Source organism: Lagopus muta, chromosome 5 (assembly GCF_023343835.1).
Source record: "Lagopus muta isolate bLagMut1 chromosome 5, bLagMut1 primary, whole genome shotgun sequence".
Taxonomy (NCBI): Eukaryota; Metazoa; Chordata; class Aves; order Galliformes; family Phasianidae; genus Lagopus; species Lagopus muta.
In genome coordinates, this window is record NC_064437.1 from 59,101,519 (window position 1) to 59,121,862 (window position 20,344).

Sequence of the window (20,344 nt, forward strand, 5' to 3'; positions counted from 1 at the left end):
ATGAGCTGATCAAGACCCTCTTCATTTTGTGGTGTGGCAGCTGTGGATGGTGTAGGAATGAGGTTTGTCTTTCATGTTGCCGTCACCACTGCTGAAACATACCACCCACTCTTCATTGTGCTCACGCCCACTGATTGCATTGATGAATGTCAATGGGTGCCATTTTGCCCATGTGGAGGAATTCAATTACTCATATTTACATCATCTGTGCTTCCATGTCAGATGCCGTTTTGTCAACTGCCCTTCTGCTGCCATCTGTCACACAGCAATGGAATATAATGGAATACTGGTGGGAAGGTTCAAGCTCTACTGCCATACCACCAACACCTGCCTCTGACACTGTGGATGAATGTAACATAATAGGAGGCATTACTTTCAGTGCAACCCTTGTACAACACATTGTGGTCTCCCCGGTGACAGCCTTCTTAACGATGGGATGAAGATATCATGCACCCAATTGCTATGCTGTCCCTCCTCCTCACTTCTCAACTCCTCTACGCCATATCCTTCTCAAGACTGAGTGATTCACAACGTTGCACACATCTGTGGTTAAACTGCCTTAGTATCCAAAATTACTAAGCCTCTACACTGTCATCTGGTCGTAAGCCAGCAAACTACGAATCAAAACCATCAATGCAGTGTTTAAAAAATACATGTCAATTGTAGAAGTCTCATAAAATTGGCAGCAAGTCCCTCTGTTTGCCTAGAAAATAACAATTCTTTGCAAAAAATGACAGAATTGATAAAGAAAGATTTGATTTATTAAAATTTAATCAATTCTAGCAGCTATCAGACTGTTTTCAGACTTCATAAAGAAACATCTCAGTATCGACAACTGTCTCCATTATCTGAGGTAGTGCAAGTCTTTTACTTTGGTTTTCCTCGTGTCTCTGTGGATATACTTTTTAAATATTACAAGTCAGTATTAACCTGGTTTAATGTAGATAACATATTAACATAATTTATAATGGTAAAATATTTATTGTTCTAGAGCACTGCAATACACCAAGTGGCATTCAGAATAAATGAAGTCTGTGAGGTGCTACCTTAACTGCAGACAACTGTAATTAGGATTTTAAGGTCAGGAGCACTCTGTCACCACAAGCCCTCAGAATATATAGTTCAATGGGATTCTGGTCTGTAAGTAGGACTCTCACAAATTACTGTGGTAAAAATAAGAGAGTACTAGGGACTTCAAGGATTCTTTTCTAGCTCTCCATTCTATTAGGAACCCGGTGGCATGAGCTTTTTTTGCCTGCACTTGCTTTGCAACAGGGCCAGCCTGCTAGTGAAGCCAGAATTACTTCCACATGCACATATATAAAAGGAAACAAAGTCATGGACAAAACCTAATATTTGCTAACTGCAAACATTACATCTTAAACAAAACACTTTGTCAAGTTCCATAAATGCACAATATGTTATGAACTGTACTTTCAAAGACAGTATGATTAAACATCTACCATCACAACGTAATGCCCTAGAATTTTTATTAGAAGTAGTTATGCTTTAAAATTAGGTTAGAATACTGTGCTCTATTTTACAGCTGATTTTGAAGGCTATAGGAAGCTATCTGTTACAGAAGGGAAATGTATGACGGACCAGATATTTGATTGAGAACTAAAGTTGGCTGACATTAGGAATGCCTTTAATATGATAAATAACCATATAAAGTAATAACATGGCCTATGAATGGCTCAATTTGGCTTATCTGATGTGATTCAGAATTCTGACTCTGGTTTATTCTAGCACTTTGTGTTTCTGTGGCTATTCCTACAAGGGATACTGACGAGAAACGTAGAAGCAACCGTGGCTTAGGGGAATGCTGCAAATGCTACCTCTGCTTTTAATAGCAACAATTTGGAAAATTCTTTCTGAGGATGAAAACTATAACCTGTCCGTAGAAATTCTAATTTCTATAAAGGTGTGCAATACATTTTGATAAAATTGTATTTTTGTAAGTCATTAAAGTGCTTTTTAGTAACCTCATAGTCATTTTCAATTGAACAATTATTAAACTATAAAACAAAATTGCATGACTCCTAAAACTGTAGGCTAGAGTTTTACAGTCTGCTATAAAGAGCTGTATTATTATAATACATTAAAGATGCTCAGGCTATTAAAACTTTTTTTAAATGAACTGTAAAATATTTTAGCGTTGATGAAATAATTCTAAAGTATTATGCTCTCCAGCAGTATACATGCCCAATATTTTGGTATAATGAAAAGCATACTCGTCAGAAAAACGTAATTTAAACTGTAATTCTAATATGTAAAATAAACCATTTTGCTATTGTTATCCTTCAGTAACAGAAATTTATTATACCCAACTTCCAACACTATAAGTATTTCACTGAGCTCTAATGATCAAACATAAAGCCCTGTCTATATGCCAAAAAGACTGAATGTTTGCTTCAGCTGGTGCACATCTGAGCAGTGCTGATTATGGCAACAGAGCTGTGCCCATTACTACCAGAAGAGAGTTTTGGCTACATATTACTTTACAAATCCTGACAGCTCCTGCAGCAGGGCCCTGTGCTTAACTGCAAAGCTCAGCCAAGGCTGGTATATGTGAACTATTTTCTGCTGACTGCTGACAGTGGATGCAATACTGTCACTCATATGATATATATGAGCCTATAGGGTATAATACTTGGCTACATCCTCAAACTCTTCCCCCGATGTTCAAAAGAGGCAAAAGATTCTCTCTTCTTAGAAATTCATCAGCTGTGCTAATCGGATCTTGAACTTCAGCAGGATTTCAGCAAGCTTAAAATCATTCATCTTGTGTGGTCCTGAAATTATTTGGCAAAGACACTGCAGAACATAAGTGCAGCCTTGCTCCAGTGGGAGTAGTCTACATGATACACCATTAGCACATATGTAAGCCTATGTTCACTGCAAAGCGGCCTTTTGCTGTTGAGATACACTGCATGTACAGCAATGCCAGCAATGCAGGATTGCTGGCCACTTTCACAACGATGAATATCCAAACAAGCATACAGAGAAACGAGAACTGAGCCTCTCTTGTAGTGACCTGACTTTCCTGGGTTCTGTCCAAAAGGTACAAGGAATCATGAAGTAAAAGAATACAGTGTCAAGGAACTGTACGCTTCTAAGAGCACATTTTTGAGGACCCCATTCAAAATGCTGCTGAAGAAAATAAGGATTAACTTTGTTGACATCAATGTGAATGGACAAAGCTGCCTCTGTTTTAGTGAAACAGAATTTTGTTTAGTGCTGTCCAGATTAGAAGGATGCAACAATTAAACATGAAACTAAACTACCCCTAGCTGCCAGATTTTAATCTGAACATGTAAAGCACGAAAGACTCCTTTAGGTACAGCCTCTGAAGCAAATTAAAGATGCTGCTTTTTCAGAAGAGAAGCTGCCAATAGGTGTACTGTAAATCACTTTTACCAGCAAGCTGACCCCATTATGTCAGCTAATCCTGGAAATACAGGAAGTAAATTTAAATCTTTTCATATGAAACATTTAGTCAATATTCTATTTTTTTTTCCAATTTGTTCTGGCACAGCAATGGGAGTTTTATATTCTCATCCATCTTTTGCTCCAGACTGGAACTTTCTGTGCAGCTGCAATGTCTGGAGGTCCAAGTACAACGTCTCCCAGGGAAAAGGATAGGCAGGGCATTTGAAAGGACAGCGCTTGCTTTTCCACAAAATGAAAAGAAGCCGAATGATCACAGGTGGTGTGGAGGGACCATAGAAAAGAGGGTACCAGCCATATGGACAAGCTGAGACTGGTGTGCACAGGGGATAAATGAAATTCATTTTGTCTATATTTCAGAGTACGATCTTGACAGTTGTACTATTCCCTAATCAACTAAACTGTACATGCTGCCCATGATCCCTGTTTATGCTCACCCACTACCCATTATCATCACACGAAGCTCCACACCTACTGAGTCTTGATCCTCAGCACTACATGGAAGCTTTTAACCCTCTCCCAACACCTACACAATGCCTGTAATAATAATAATATGTGGCACACAGAAAGCTACGTTAGATAGTTGTAGACAGTATTTCAAAAACCAGATTAGCAGGCACAGGGGTGAAGATCTGCAAAACCTAGACCTACAAGCTAAAAGGACAGTCATCTCCAGTCTCAGTCACGTTTAACTTCTGCTCTCCTCAGAGAACTGTGGATTCTGTCACTTGCTTTTGTCCTAAAGGCTAGCCATAATAGATTCTTCTCCAAGTCCCAAGTTTATGTGGAATTGTGAGAAATCTATGGACAGCATGCAACATCACCCACACTGTTATAAACACTTCCCAGTCATACAACAAATCCACAAAATTTGCTTATAAGTACCTACATTTTTCCTCTTTTCCTCTGTTTCCCTGCAAAATATTTGAGGTTTTAAAATCCTACCTCCTAAATCTGGAAATCTCCTGCTGAGAATAAAAGGACATTGACATGCTGGACTCAACCGAAAAATATTTGCCTTTAGTTTGAAGGGCCACATATCTCAGTTATATGTTCCACAGCTCACAGTTAATCAAAACCACAAAAACCTTAAATTCCATCTGAATGCTGAACCAAGGTTACCTAGATCAGGACATTTGTAATAAACATGAGAAAACAAAGTATATTGCCTTTGTGTAGGGAGTTGATGCAGAAAACTAGAATGAAATGTACTCAGCCACTTTGATTTCTTACATTTTTAGTCATGTGCAAAATGTTCATTCAAATATTATAGTAAAGTCAGTATGAAAGCCTTAATATTTTATTTATCTCTGATGACTGTAGTCTAATCTAGTCTCATCTATCATCTGAAGTATATTTTAGTATCATTTTTCATTTCCATGTATCTTTCCTAAATGCAGAAGCAGCATTTTTCTTGAAGAATACATGGAGTGAGTGCACATCCAAAGTAATTCTCTTGTCCTTTTCACATAATCCAACATGATGGTTCAAGCAGTGGTGGCAGAACATGAGAATGAATACCATAATCATTTTCTGACTGGCACATACCAGTTACGACCAAGAAAGAAGGACAAACAAATAAATACGGTCACTAAATAGTAAATATGAGAGTGCAGCTGCCTGAAAAAAGATAAAAAAATATGCTTGTGTAAGGACAACATCACTGGCCTTCATCTGCCTTTCTGTTCACTTTTTAAAACTTCTATTCATTTTTAATGTAGTGCTGTAGACTCTGATAGGCATACAGCACCTCAGAAATAGCTGAATTTGGCATTTTGTATAAAGCTAGCCACTGCTTAATATTTGTATTTATAAAACTTTGCTGTAAGCCATGATTATAGAAAGACTCTTGATGAAGTTAAGCATCTTCCTGGAAAAGACAGTGTGCCAATTTAACTCAGGGAGAGAAAACAGTAATGCAGTGTACAAATCCATGCATATATAAACATATCATAAGCATATACCAAAAATCAACATTTCTCTGCATCAGCTGGAAGTAAGAGAAGATCAGTACAATGAACTGTAAATTCTTGTAGAAGTGGTACACTGAAACAAAGGACCATTTCTTGAGTTTAAAGTCCAAACCTTCAGCAGGTATTTGAAATAAATACTGACTTCAGATAAACAAAGAGTATCTCATAGTTTCTTTAAGCATTTGTAGCCATCCCAGACTCCAAGTAGGCACGTGCGCAGGAGTACATGGCAGAATGACAAAACCATTAGTGAACTCTCGCTTTTCATACAACCATTCTGAACAAGTCAGGAAAAAATGTATAAAAATTGCTCAGCCAGTGACACATTTGGCAGACTGGGTTAATGCCCTGTATTTTACAACCTCAGGAGGTTAGTATTTGTTCATTTCTATGGCAATTTATACTAATCAATCACTTCCTGCTCTTTCCTCCCTTACTGTATTTATTTCTATGGCAATTTATACTAATCAATCACTTCCTGCTCTTTCTTCCTTTACAGCATTTTGAAATCCACTAACTAGGATACTCAGCCCTGTAGCATCTCAGCGATCACATCCTTACCCCCTCTCTGTCATTGTCTTTCCATACTTATGCTTCTAATTCTCCTTTTCAGAATATTTAGGCTTTACTGCCTTTCTGAAATCTTTCTGCTCAGATGCTAAGTGTATAACAAAGCCCTTCAGATTCAGTAGCTTGACTTCATGTTTTGAAAATACTACAAAGGCCTATTTTTTCATAGGAGGAGAGCCTTGGAATGAATACACTTTTCAAAGTGTGATATGAATGCTTTCAGTTCTTCTGTAAAATGTGAACTGAGGTTGAAGTCTCAATGTGCAAAGTGGCACCACACCGTCCAATAAACACAGGTTAAAAAAAAAAAGTAGGCTTGTTTTGGCACTTTTTGCAAGTTACTTTAAAAAGATGCATTGAAATGTAAGAGCTTTGTTCTCCGTGGTTTAATTCTGACACAGAAGAGGCAGAAAAAGTTGTAACCTGAATGTTGTATTTCACAAGAATAAATCTGTGTGATTCATGTAACTTCGGTGACCTTTGAGTACCAACATATCTATAGCTTCTACAAAACAGCAGATCATTTCTTTAAAGGATGCTGTTTTCCTTAGAGACCTTTACTTCCATCCAGTGTATCAGGGGAACACTTGAAGCCACAGCACGGCTGTTAATAATCTCATGGGGAACATGGCCTCAAAATGCCAGACTAACATGAGTGAGGTAGGGAGGACAGGGAAGAACTTTTATTTTCAGAACTTTGGGACATCTGTTGAGGCTTGAAGAGGATTTGCAAATCAAACCAAAACCAGTGAGACTGTGATTGCTTGCCACTTCTTAAGCTCATTATTTATTGTGCATTTTGGGAGCATCTGGAGGCCTTACACTATAGGAAGCTGTACAAAAATTGAAGGAAAATGCAATCTCTATCTCAGAACTCCTTAATATAACATGAAGTGAATTAATAATACCTGAAGTCATTTTTGCTTTAGATGCTAGATATTCTGAGTTCCAGATTTAAAAGATTACAGTTCTTTTTAGCATATTTCATTTGGTGAAATGGCCTCTGCATAGAGGAATGTAGTGCCTACAACTATCTTCTGTTCATCAATAACTTACAAACCTTAACTAATAATGAATGTACAGATATGAAGAATCAAATTAAAACAGAAGCTCCTGAATTCAACACTATTTACTATTAATTCTGCATATTTGAGTCAGTAACGCCTCAAAAGAATGTTAATCTACCTTGCTTGTTATCTTACGCTGTTTCCTGCCCAGATTTCACAGTTCTCTCCTGCCCAAATTTTTCACACTTTCTAAGGGCTGCACATTCATCACTGCCTTGAGCAATTGATAAGCCTCTTTAAAATCCAGTGACACACCACGAATAGGCTAACTGAAACAACGAACAAAATGGCTGCAGCCATTGGCCAAAATCACATCACAACTTTGATCCCACTTTAGGAGGACATCTGATCCAAAACAGTTTGTATCTTTGCACCATTTCTTCATCCCTCACACCTACTCAGACAAAAAAAAAAAAAAAAAAAAAAAGAGGCAAAAAACCCCCACCCTTAAATTTACTGCCAGTAAGCTAATAAAGAAGCTTGGAAAAGACAGTATTTCATGATAGCTAACATTCAGAGTTCTCCCTGAGCTTGGTTTACTCAGGGGACTAATTTAAATATACTGGCAGGATTTAAGAGAACCACATTCATATCCAAATCTGTGCTACCAAATTAAATACTACTACCCTTTGTTTCTGTAACAGAGAGGCAAAAAGTCCATTCTGAAATCTGAGCATTTCTTATTTAAAACAGTGTCTGATATTTTGGAGTGCATCCGGCTTGTAACTACAACATGGGAATAAACAAATACTCAAATGCGGGTTTGTATTCATGCAGCAGGACTTCACTGCACACAACTCCATGAACAACTTTCTTTCATGCACTGCAACAATTACAAGACTCTTACCTGCAGGTTTGCGCATGCTGGTGAATCGTTGTGGGTGGGTATTTCATTGTTGGTGGTCTCTGAACCTATGTTTTTAAGTCTGGAAGCTGTTGTAGTTGTGGCCGTTGTGGTCTGTACCGGTAAAATTGGCTGCCACACATTCACATCAGTACCATTACCAAAAGCCTGAATTGCATTTTCTGTAAAAAGAAATTACAGGCGATTTTCTACTTCAAAACAAATGGAAGAAAGCAGAAACTGTTTATTATTTTTATTATTATTGATTATTCCATTAAAAAAAAAAGGTGTACTTACAGAAACTCAATTTTTATTTTGAGAAATGTGTTTTAATTTTGAACATATAAGAAACATGAATTAAGAGTCTGGAGCCACATAATCATCCAATGCAGCCTCTCCTGTGCAGTGCTCCCAGTCATTCTTGACAAAAGCCCTTGGTCTTACTGTAATCGTATTTGTTACCAACAAAGAGCATCCAAAATTTACTTTTACAGTTTAAAATATACTTTGAATTTTATGTCTTAACTGAGGCAGGAGATGTAACATTACAAACTGAAACAATACAATACTGATTCACTTCTACAGCTTGTTGTATTAAAACTAATATGCTCATAACTAGAAAATGGCTTAACTAAGACAGTCTCTTCCTTACAGTTTTCAATCAAAATCTGCATAATTAGGTGAGGGAAGCATACTTAAACTAAAACTTCACAATATAAAAGTTAAAAAGCTTATCATGGTTTCATGGGATTAAAGAGTATGTTTATGGCAAGAGTAAATTGGTTGGGCTTTTTAATAAACAAATAGAAAAACAATTTTTAATCAGGTCTTTGGGGATTCAACACGGATTTAGGGATTTCTTATTTCAAATTCTTTGTATAAAAAATCAAACAAGTTCACTGGGGACTAATATGCGGAAGCTATTAATACTACTTCTCAGTGGTATTCCTTCCCTTATAAAATAATTTACATTTAATTCTCATCTGAGAAAGATGTTTTTTATTCCAATATTAGTTCTCAGAACTCCAGTGCACATAGAAAAGATTTATAAAAGGCAATCAGTTGGCTTGATGCAGACACAGCTGTAGGACTGGAGTGAATTTTTCCTATTTTTACCTAAATAAAGCAATAGATAAAGCAATATTTTCCACATAGAAAGTTTTCCTAAGTGTCTGAATGACTTCTTAAATTAACAGTAACTCCTGTTAATTTGTTATTAGGCTATTAGTGACGTTAACAATAAAAAATAAATAGAACTTTTCCTCTTCTCTGCGAAGGGAAAAGACATTTTATTACACCCAAGAAACCTTTCTGTTTTCAAACTAGTAGCAAAAGAAAGACCATGGAGTCTCCATGCCTAAAATTTTTGAAAGGAATCTGTAACACTGTAGAAATCAATATTCCTAAATTAATAAAATTTGATGTGCCAAGGTATATAGAAATGGCACCACCATTACGTATGAAGGAGGTCTTAGGCCGTATTATTAACTTTTACACAGCTACAGTTTGAATTTCCTTTATTTCCTGTAAGTAATTGTGAGTAATTCTTTTTTCCTTCCCAAGCTTAGTAAATAGTTTATCAAATAGCAACTTGGGTAACTCACTTCTTGCATGCAAATCTCCCCACGACTTCACAGAAGCGCTGTTTACTGAGGAGCTACAAATAGAGATTTTCAGACCCTATCCTAAAGCACAGACTGATCCCTTCGTTAGTGGGAATGCAAGCATATAGAATTGGATGGGACACTCTGAATCATCAAGTTCATTTGTTCCTTTTGCACAAAGAAACAGTGTATACTTCTTCTCATAATCTGATGAATAATTACTTTTAAAATGGGAGATTTTTTCCCCCTCAGAACTCCTGCTGGAAGGCTGTTTTTTAACTTCAGTCTAATGGCTAAAAATTTTCCACTTCCAAGCCTAAATATGTATGGCCAACATCTCCCTTTTTGCTTCATTGCCAACACTGTCCTTTACATTAAGTAATTCTTTTCTCTCCTTGTGCTTGCCACTCTAATACAATTTCAGAGGACAAACATGTATCCTTTCAACTTCTGCTCTGCCAGGGTAAGGGAGCCAAGTTCTTTTGGTCTCCTCATTTATCTGAAATTAAAACTCTGGTGCACACTCCACATCATCCAATTATGCTGCTCCAGGCAGACAGGAAATTTGAAAGGAGAACCTGCCAAAATTGACTCCACTGAGCCATTCTGAAATTTATAACAGTCCCCAATTTGGGAGTGAGCAGGACTGAAAAAAAAAGTCAATAATTCAACAAAATCTTGAAAGAAGGTACCATCCAGGCTTGTGTTAAAACCAGACATTTGATAGCAAGTAACCTAAAAAACCCAAAGCATAGCCACAAACTGCAAACATAATCCAATTTATACTTAACCTACAGCAGATCCTTCATAAATACATGCCGTTGTTTTTTTTTAACACAAAGTTCTTAAATTATACACAAGGCCCTGATCTGCTGTAATATCTTGCATAGATGCTCCCTGATTGCCAGGGTCCAAATACGTAAACATATTTCTATATGATACACTTCAGTTATTTGAACTTTTTTCCAACTGCTTCTTGCACTTACAATCTTGCCCATAAGCTGTAGTACCAGGAATATTTCTTTGCTGAAGTTTGTTCCATTCTAGCTCTTATGCCTACAGCAGAACCATGCTTACAGTGTGCAAGGAGATGGACTTCATGTATCACAACATACTCAAACAACAAAGGAACACCATAAAAAAAAGCTAAAGCTTCCATAACAACATATTTTAATTTTGTACTTACTAAGGCATGTGTTGTCCTGGAAGAAATTCAGAAATTTCCGGCATTCATCTATGTCATTACCACTGTTGCTGCAGTCACACCATGGGGCAACGCTGAGACTACTTGAGTCTATGTAGTTTGGTGTCATCACTGTGCCTATTAAAGAACAGAGGAGTACAGTACTGTGAGAACCCTACATGCTGAAATATTTTTCCCTTGGAAGAAGACTATCAACATTTTCTAAGCTATATAATCAGAATGCAGATCCATGGTAAGTCTATAATTCTTCAGCTTCCGGACTTAAAGAGTTCCTGGCTCCCTTTGCTCACCAGTCCTGTGCCAGATTTCACACCTCTGGTTGTTTGAATGCAACCACTTTAGGGATTGTAAAATGGTTCACACAGTAAAGACCCATTCCCTTCTTTCAAAAAGGTTTATACTGCAACACCACAGAGAGCTGCATCAGCAGAACTGACAGGTGAAGAATTGTGGCACAGGGATGGAGAAGAAGGTGGGAGCCTCTTGAAAAGCTTTTGCTGCCAAATCAAATATGTGTAGATTTACACTCAAAATATCCAATCTTTTTCCTTGCTTATAGTTTCTATCATTTCCCCTCTGGCTGCAAATAATGGCTCAAACTAGACATCCAGACCTGAGCTACCTCCCCAAGTCTGCAGCCATCCTGAGAAAACAGTTCTGAAAGTCACAAGCAAGGAGAATGATGGTCATGCTGAAAGCTAATACATCTTGAAGGAGTGGTAACCTCACGGTGCTCCTGGGGGACCTGCCAGCAGAGTGGGCTACAGCAATGGACAAAGCAAAAACATAACCAGCATGCATAAAAGGACACAGTAGATTCTTTATGGGTAATAAACTAAACAGGTTAACCACAGGTTAATTCCAACACTCTTACAAATCCTTGAATAAATGTTCTCATATTTTTATGTCAGCTCAAGGCTAGCAAGAATCACATGAAACCAAAGAATGTGTTATATGTCCTAAAAGTTATACAGGAAATATTCGCCACTCATCTGGATAAGGCAACTGTTGTAAGATCAGCACTTATTCTTAACTAGGAGTCTCACTGAAGACATCACCTCAGTATGTCAGGGATTTCAAATTTCCCTAAGGATTGGGAAGTCTGAATCTTTATTTTATTTTGCTTCACCAAACAGGAAAAATTAAATAAAAAGGGGCTGGTGTTCCAGACTTGTACTGATTACAGCAGTTTCAGGAAACAAGTCCTTCGCTGTGCAATCTACAGATCTAGGACGGGCTATAAATCATGAGGACATGTGGTCACAGCTGCTCAAAACTGACATCAAAGAAGTCATTAAGACGATGTAATAGATGAAGGATAAATATTAGAGACTTGATGTGTACACTTGCAGAAAAAATTTGGTCCACAGGTCCAGGGTCCAAAAGTCTGTAATAGCACACAGGAAATGGCTATCAAATACCAGGCTAAAAAAAGTAACATTAGAAATAACACAAATCACAGAATGATGTGAAATGGCCTTTCAGTCACTGGGCAGTGCTGGGAACTGAACAAATCAGCATGCAAGCTAATTCATACACGATGTGGGAGACAAAGGAGAACAGACATTAAGAACTGGCCTGAGAAAGGCAGTAATGTACATGAAAATGAACACAGTGCAACTGCCAAGTCAGAAAAAGCATCTTTTGTTTTGTTTTGGGATGTCTTTAAATTAGAATGCAATCCTATGCCTTTATCTACTTCCAACTTTTAACAAAGAGTTGTGGTAATAATTGCTCAAACCGTACATGAGATTAACACATGAGTAAACACAACAGTACAAAACCTATTAAATGAAGGTGTAGAATTCAGTAAAACAGGCAAATATCATTTGCACCATTAAAATGAAAACTTGACAGTAGATAAATAAGAACAGGAATAACGTTATATTAAAATAGAACAAGTGAAAGTATCTACCCATTATTTGTTTGATGGTTCAGTACAGTTTCAAGCCCTCAGTGGGCTTGACATGATCTGAAAAGAAGTGAGAGAAAACAAAAAGCAAGAGGATTTTGCAAATGGAAAGAAAACAGTTGGCCTCAAAAAAAGGATAAGTAGCAAACGCTTAGTGAAGGGTTCAGAAAACAGAAAGGTACTGAGGAAGTAAAAAAGGTCACTGAGGAAAGACTTTAATCATGAAGATTAATTAAATGGTCAAGACGGGCTAAAAGAGGAAGAGATATGAAACTATGATCAGGGTTGATGAATACTGGAAAGACAGGACAAGGAATGTGTATATGCAGCACACAAACTGTACATCCAGCAAAAACAGAGTGGCTGAAAGAGCAGCTAGTAGAAAATCAGTCTGTCATTTAAACCTGGGGGCAGATGTGAACCCAAGCGGATGATATGCTTGGTTTCCTGGGGTGGATTTTCTTTTTTCCCTGCAACATGCGTGCCTTCCCTCCTCCTCCCTCCTCCAGCCAGCATCTTGGAAATTCTGCTGAAGGACACTAACAGATCAGAGAAACCACGGTGGTTGGCAGTAAAATAGGACATGCTTGGTTTAGCGTGCTCTCTGTATCAAATAGTTTTGTGACAGTCTCAGTTTTGGGGTTGTCTCAATTTTCTACGAAAAAGCAGAATTGACCTGAGCACAGCCAAGAGGTTTCTCAAACTGGGGCCAATTAAGGATGAGGAAATGGATGGTGGATTCAGGAGTGGGGTGTGTGATTGAAGTTGCTTTGACTCACACATGACACAATAAACCAAAACCAACAACAGGAGTTTGCTCAAGATCAGTGGAGGGCATGTAATGCAGTAAATGCTAATAGTAATAAGAATGTTATCAGACCTCCTTTTGCATGTTGGGGGCAGAAAGTATCTTAGCAAATGACAGAAATCAGTTGGCCACAATCTAAAGACAATGTACTAGGTTCAGAAGCAAGCATCCAGTCCTGTAGCTCCAGCTTATTCTTACAAACTCCCACAGAATTCCAGAGAACAATGGAGAAATGAAATGGATTTTGCTGAAAATTGGTGAAAATGTGTCAGAAAATGAATGCTAAAGTAGACCTTGAAGTCAGCAGTTAGAGCAGCATTCAACTGATGCTGAAGCACAGACAAGTCCAGATGGTTTAACTAGGCTGTAAGCAAAGCACTGAATTTCAAACATGGCTATCAATGGTAACGAGAAGATGGTTGGACTAGATAATCTTATAGGTCATTTCCAACCTTTCCAACCTAGATTCTATGATTCTATCTTCAGTCTAATTTTGCATTTAATTTTCATCTTTTTTCCTTTATATTCTGTAATTCTTTAAAAATATTAATTTATCTTAATTACCGTAACAAGAAATCTGAGGTGACTCAATGAAGTCTTCCAAGTTGCTGTGAAATATACATAGCTTAAATACTATACATGACACACTGATGCAAACCATAAAGCACCCTGTATGGACTAACTTCCATACAACTGGTAAAGCTCCTAACAAAAAAATTGTGCCTGACTCTTCATGCTTAAGTCATTTATTTCAAGGCAGAATTGCACTAAGTTCAGTAAAGCTAACTGATGTACATCCATGTATGTGGCAGCAGAATCACATCCACCGTATCTTCCATAGAGAATCCTAATTTTCCTGAACAAAATCTGCAGAGGCACAATTTTTAGTACATCTAATGAAATAGCTAAATTTAAAAATATTAAATCATAATGAATAGCATTTTATCTTAATTAAAACACCTGGACATCCTGGAACTTTAATACATTAATGAATTTGCAACAGCTTCTTACCCAGGGCCTCTCTATCTGCAGATAGGAGAAACAGTGTACCTCTGATTTTGATCTCAGATACCTTCTTAAACATTGGATAGTTTTCACATAATTTACTCCACTTTTATAGCAGCTTGGTATCAGAAGCAGGAATTCACTGCTTCAGTATGTGCTTTGGTAAATTTGGTTCATCAGAATTACTTCTGAGAAGTAAAAACTTTTGTAACAGCCAGTTCTCGTCTATTTGCTTGTATTTGCATCCATTTGCTTGTATCTAGAGGCTGACACAATTAAAAAAAAAAAAAAAAAAAGAGGAAAAAATGTTTATTTTTCTCTTTGAAAATCAGATCTCCTTTTGATTTTGTTTCCTCAGGGATCCATTCCACGTTTTCCCTGTTTGACAGTGTTTTGCAGCACAGTCATCAACAGTAACACAAAAACACCTTTCTGTATGAACTGGGCCATCTCTGAGCTTAAGCTGAAATATGGATCCAACAAAACTGTCAGCAAGATTCAGTAGGTCCAGCAAGAACTTCTTGGCAGCTCTTACCCAGAAGTATCTATTAGTAACAGTTACTCTTTGCCAGCAGCTAGATTTCTTAATCTCAATGACTGGATCGGATTTCAAGGCTATTCAATCCTATATTTTAGAGTCAAATGACATTCTGTCATAACTGTTCACATGCTATAGCCTTTGCATACTGTCTTTATCTCTTAAGACACACAGGCATGTCCTCCAAAATTATGACGTTTTATTTCACCAGCTGCCCCATGGACATACCTCACTTGCTCAATGTTAAGAGTTTTAGGAAGGGTAACAAGTCAGCGAACATCGCTTTCAGTCATTTTTCAGCAACATCCACCCTATTTCAGATTTTTTATTTTTTATTTCAGATATTATTTCAAAAGAGATTTATTTAACAGCGGAATCTGCTGCAGGGCCTCAGCTGGGACCTTCACGCCCAACAGAAGTGGCTATTACTGCATTGCAGCAGGTGCAGGCTGTAAGCTTAAAAGAATCTTATCTGGTGCCCTTTTAAAAATCTGTTTGTTTCGGAGTTTTGACATTCACTTATTCTTTATTGCCCAACCATGGTATTTCTGTAAGTTCACCTTCCTGATACAATTCAGGAATCAAATACTGTATGCAGGGTATGGAATCTGACTCACATGTAGGCATCCTGTTTCCAGTTGGGAAATTGACAGTAAGCAAACAGATAATGTTGGAGGAGAGGTGTTTGGAAGATAAATTTGGTCGCAATTCCTCTCCGTTGACTAGCGCCTCAGAAAACCCTTAGAGCACAGAGGAGGAGATTGTGGAAAAAATAGCAGCTGCAAGTGAAAGAAGGCTGGGTAGGTCTTTTATCACACTCCTCAAATGTCTTGTTTCTAAAGACTAAGAGGTATTTTACCCAATCTTGAGGTGAGAGCTGCAAAAACAACCAAGCTATAGGTTTTTCTTGTTCTTTTTAGCTTCTTACTTGATGGTCCTGCCCAAATTCAACCATCATTTTACTTTGTAACCTTAATTTATACTTGTTTATATCAAACTCAAGCACATTATTCTCTAACTTCAATCTCCTTGGAATGTACAAATTTACCCCAGGGATCCCTGTAAGGTAAAACAAGACCAACACATTTAGTTGAGAATTTTGCCTAGAATCAACAGTACTACTTTTTTTGCTTCATAAGGGTCTTCAAAATATCCTTTGGGTAGATTTTTTGATGAAGCAAGCCCCCACCGCTCCCTGCACTCTTACCAATAAGCCCCGAGTAAGCGAGGAGGCAGTCAGCGTAGTTCTCCTTCAGACAGCTACTAACAGAGCGTGACTCAGGCTGGCAGTTTGTGAAAAAATCTGCAAGGCGAGATCTGTAACATGAAGAAAAAGCATATCTTTAAAAATCAAGCCTGCAGGCATTCTTACCTTTTACAGTCTTTTCATTTCTCGACAGCACTTAGTATTTTTTAACTTAAATATACATTGGACACATTTCAATTGATGGGGGTCTTTTACCAGAATCCATTTCTGAAGCAATAACAAAAAAAGTATAAGAAAACAGCAAAAAGAGACAAAATGACAGGGAAATGCATGCCCTTTACTAAAAGAAATACTCTGCGTTTTTGTGGGAAAGGAAAAGGAAAAGGAAAAAGGAAAAAGGAAAAAGGAAAAGGAAAAGGAAAAAGAAAAAAGAAAAAAGAAAAAAACAGAGACATTTTATCACGAGTGGTCATTTTGCCTGGACCTTAACTCCGGAATCTGTTTCTGTGTAGGAATAGAACACAATTTTGCTGGTTTTCTGATTACACAAAACTGTATGATCGTGCTTCCAGAGCCCTTTTACTCCATTACCTGAGGCAGAACCTGCTTTAATACTGCTCTGAGTTTCCAGGGAATGGGTTTACCCCTGCTCTGCACTGGCCTGGAGAACCAGCTGGCAGAATTGGTGTCGCAGGCAGATCCAGATGGCACGATCTGCACAGCCCCCTGGAGCAATGGTACTGAGAATCTATTTGTTCTTGTAAAATGTGCATTTATCCGAAGTCTACAGCACTGAGCCCTGGGCTCAGAAGAAGGGAATGTGTGCTCTGCATTCAGTTCTGCTTCAGCGTTATCTTCCTTTACCTCATTTACCCCATTTCCAAGAGGGGGAGAGCATTGCTTACATATGGAAAGTGCTTCAAGTCAGGGGCTGAACCTATGCCACAATTAACAAGTTATTACAACTTTGGAAATCAATAGAAAAGTTCCTAACATCCAAAAACAGTTCTGTTTATTTGTACTTTAAAGGCTACACAACACCCCCATCCAGGCCTGTAAAATGTGAGAGGCTTCACTGAGCTAGGGCAAGGTGCATCATGTGCAGTCTCTCTTTTGTCCATCGCAACTTGCTCTCCTCAGCTGTGCTGATGCTTGTAAGCCTCTTGGAGCAGCGACTTTTGTTAGTTTATGAAGTCATTTAGACTTTTGACTCCATGAACAAAATGATTTCACCTCCTTGCTTTGATTTTCTCCTCTGCGAAAAGGGTGAAAGCGTTCTTTTGCTTAAAACAACTCAGAGTGATGCTTCAGGATAAGGCGTTTGATCTTTGCAGAACCTTTCAAAATCAGGGTAGTATCACAAAAGCATTTCCAGCTCTGCTCCAGCATTATGTAGATTTGTAATAGCAATGGTCTTTTTCAGTTTTGCAGCAAAAAAACAAAAGTTAGCAGAAACAAGTTATTTGCACAGATTTACTGTCTTTCTTGACGTGCTCCAGAGACTAATTATCTTAGTTTGCTTTATTGTTTTACCTATCTCAGAATGTGAAGGGATGTACATCATTAATTGGCCTGAAAATAGTGATGGGCAAACTTCAAAAGGTTCACAGGCTTAGTTTGAGAAGCATCCTATAAATAGACTGTATGCAAACTGTACCTGAACTCATCTGAGCTATTCTCATGACCTCTTTTTAGATCCATACCTACCAACAGCAGCAAAACCATAGTTGCCTTCAAACCATAGTAATCTGTAAGTTTTTTACTCTCTCCCTTCACTTATTTAACCACTTAGCCTTATGATAGACATCTGTACCCAGCAGCCTTTAAATGCAAGTTCTCTGCATGTCTTTCAAGATGCCTTGTAAGTATACATCCTAAATTTCCCCAAATTCTCAGTTTTGCTGGTGAGTATTTATTATACTTGACAGGGAACAGGCTGAGAAGAAATGGATTACAAGGGATGGGAAGAGTTAAGTAACATCTTACATAGAATTTAGGCAAGAAACCCTAAGTCATTGTGATGACTTCGTCTCTCAGTCAATAAATACAGCTGGGATCCAGTCTTCTGAGCAACTGGGAACAAAGATGGTCAACAGTTCCTAAAGTTTTTTATAAATTCTACTGATAGCTTCTGTTTTATGACAGAAAACAGCATATTAGATCTATCTAGTATGAAAAACCTTTGCCATGGTGGAAGGAGCAAGTCTGCTGTATGCCCTGTATTTCTATATTTTTAAAACAAAGTAGCTCCTTGAATTTTAAATTTCAGTATTTACGTAACCCCAACTAAGTGATTTTGGAACTGAAATTACATGATCAGCATCTTGAAAATCTTGAAAACACTTCTTGTAATCATTTCATCATTTTTAATTGTCTAATTCTCCCCTAGATTATTAGGAGCACTGGTCCAGAGATCATTTATTAAACTCCTCTTCCCCAAATGTTTTTAAGTACTGATAAATACGAAATAACACCGGTCATTTACTACTCAATCTGCCTAAAGGATATATTTGTTGTAGCAAACCCTGGAGGAGGCTAAAAATTGCTCTGCTGATCCCTTTGCATACAGTTTGATTTCTATGTTCATTTCTGAAGACCTTTTGTGGTCATAAAAGGTAATGATCTGACAATGTTGCACATTTAATATGCCAAATATAGTTCAGAAAGCTCTGGTCCAAGCATTACTGGACACTGTCACACACCTCCCCTCTGGTGAGTCATCCAAACTTCATACTACCAAAGTACTTACTCTCCCTCTTGAGCTGTTAGCTACACCTGATATTCAAATGGATTCATTTCTACTGGAGATAAAGCTAAGGTCAGCAAATAAAAATAGAGACAGACAGCCATCTATCATTAAGTATCTCCATCAGTAAAGACGTGCTGATTAACACTCACTGAAAATCCAGCCTAAGATATTTCCAGGAGAGGGGCACTGATGGAAGTGCTCATTAGTAATACCAAATAGTGGTACTGCCATTTACTTAGAGAAATCAGCCTAATTAGAAGTAACAAAATCATTTATTATAAAGTAATGCACAGGATATCAAAAAGCATTTGGGTAAAAGAGACGATCCTTTTAGGCATGCTAATAGGAAGCATTCAGATGATAGAGGTCCTATTAAAAATTGCAGTTTGTATTAACTTTGTGTTCTTTCAGCAAGAAGCAACTTGTGGGTAAAGTGCCTAACCCCCACATGAGCCATTTGGTCAACTAGAAGACAAACTCAGGAAGCATGTGTGCCTTCCAGTGTCCATGGTTTCACACGTGCAATGTACATACATGTATCTATTTACTAGGTGGCTGGATAAAAAGACAGGCAGTTTTTATATGGTATATATTATGCAGCAGGGCTGCATCAAAAAGGAACAATTTCTTTCTCCATGTAAGAATCACAAATCCTCTTTGCACTGAGCAGCATTAATGATTTTTCCCTTCCCTTGTGTGAAAAAAGAATCACAACAAACTGAACAAACTGAAAAGCACCACTCAGAAATCTTCTTCCTAGGAAAAAAAAAATACTTCTCTTTGTAGAGAAAAAAAAAACAAGTCAGAAATTAAATGAGTTCTAACTTAGCCCTGGAAAATCTCCTCAAAGTGAACAGCAGATCTTCTGGAAAGCTTACTTTAAATAGTTTGCATACTGGTAACAAAAAATAAGAATAATCCTATTGGCAAATTCAAAGAAAATCTGCTCAAACAACAAACATTCCCTCTGCAGAGAGAAAAAATCTCAAACCTGCTATTCTCTAAGGCTTTGTATTAGCACCAGTAAAAGCATTTGTAACAGTTAGGAATACAAAGAAAACAAAGTTAATTTGCTTTCCTTATGATACTAGTTCTTCAAGCACTCAGAAGAGTAAATCAGAACTTTCAAATTTTGCTTATAAATAAGGTTTGCTAATAGCAGTATTGAGTCTAATCTGCATAAAATGTTTGAGAAAATTTAATTCTATATTAGGACAGCTTGTTGCATAGGCAACATTGATTAGATTTTTACTAAATTTATTCTGAAGGTTTCACAGAAGTTCTTTGATGTTCTGAAATACGCTTTGATATTCATCAATTCTTGTTCTTTAAAGTTCACCAACTCAACCTCAGTGTTGGCTGCACAGAAATGCAGGTTGCAATATATGAAAGTACAGCCTAAATTATGATGTT

At 37.5% G+C, this 20,344-nt stretch overlaps 1 protein-coding gene across 1 annotated transcript in view; it reads right to left on the minus strand.

Annotated features, from left to right (window-relative positions):
- The window catches only part of GFRA1 (GDNF family receptor alpha 1), a 142,595-nt gene that overhangs the window by 23,580 nt on the left and 98,671 nt on the right, over positions 1 to 20,344 (minus strand). Inside the window, exons 5-7 of the mRNA XM_048945933.1 lie at positions 16,183 to 16,292; positions 10,695 to 10,829; positions 7,908 to 8,086 (exon numbers count right to left, since the gene is read on the minus strand). Coding sequence (XP_048801890.1) covers positions 7,908 to 8,086; positions 10,695 to 10,829; positions 16,183 to 16,292 — 424 coding nt within the window. The remainder of the gene's footprint in view (positions 1 to 7,907; positions 8,087 to 10,694; positions 10,830 to 16,182; positions 16,293 to 20,344) is intronic.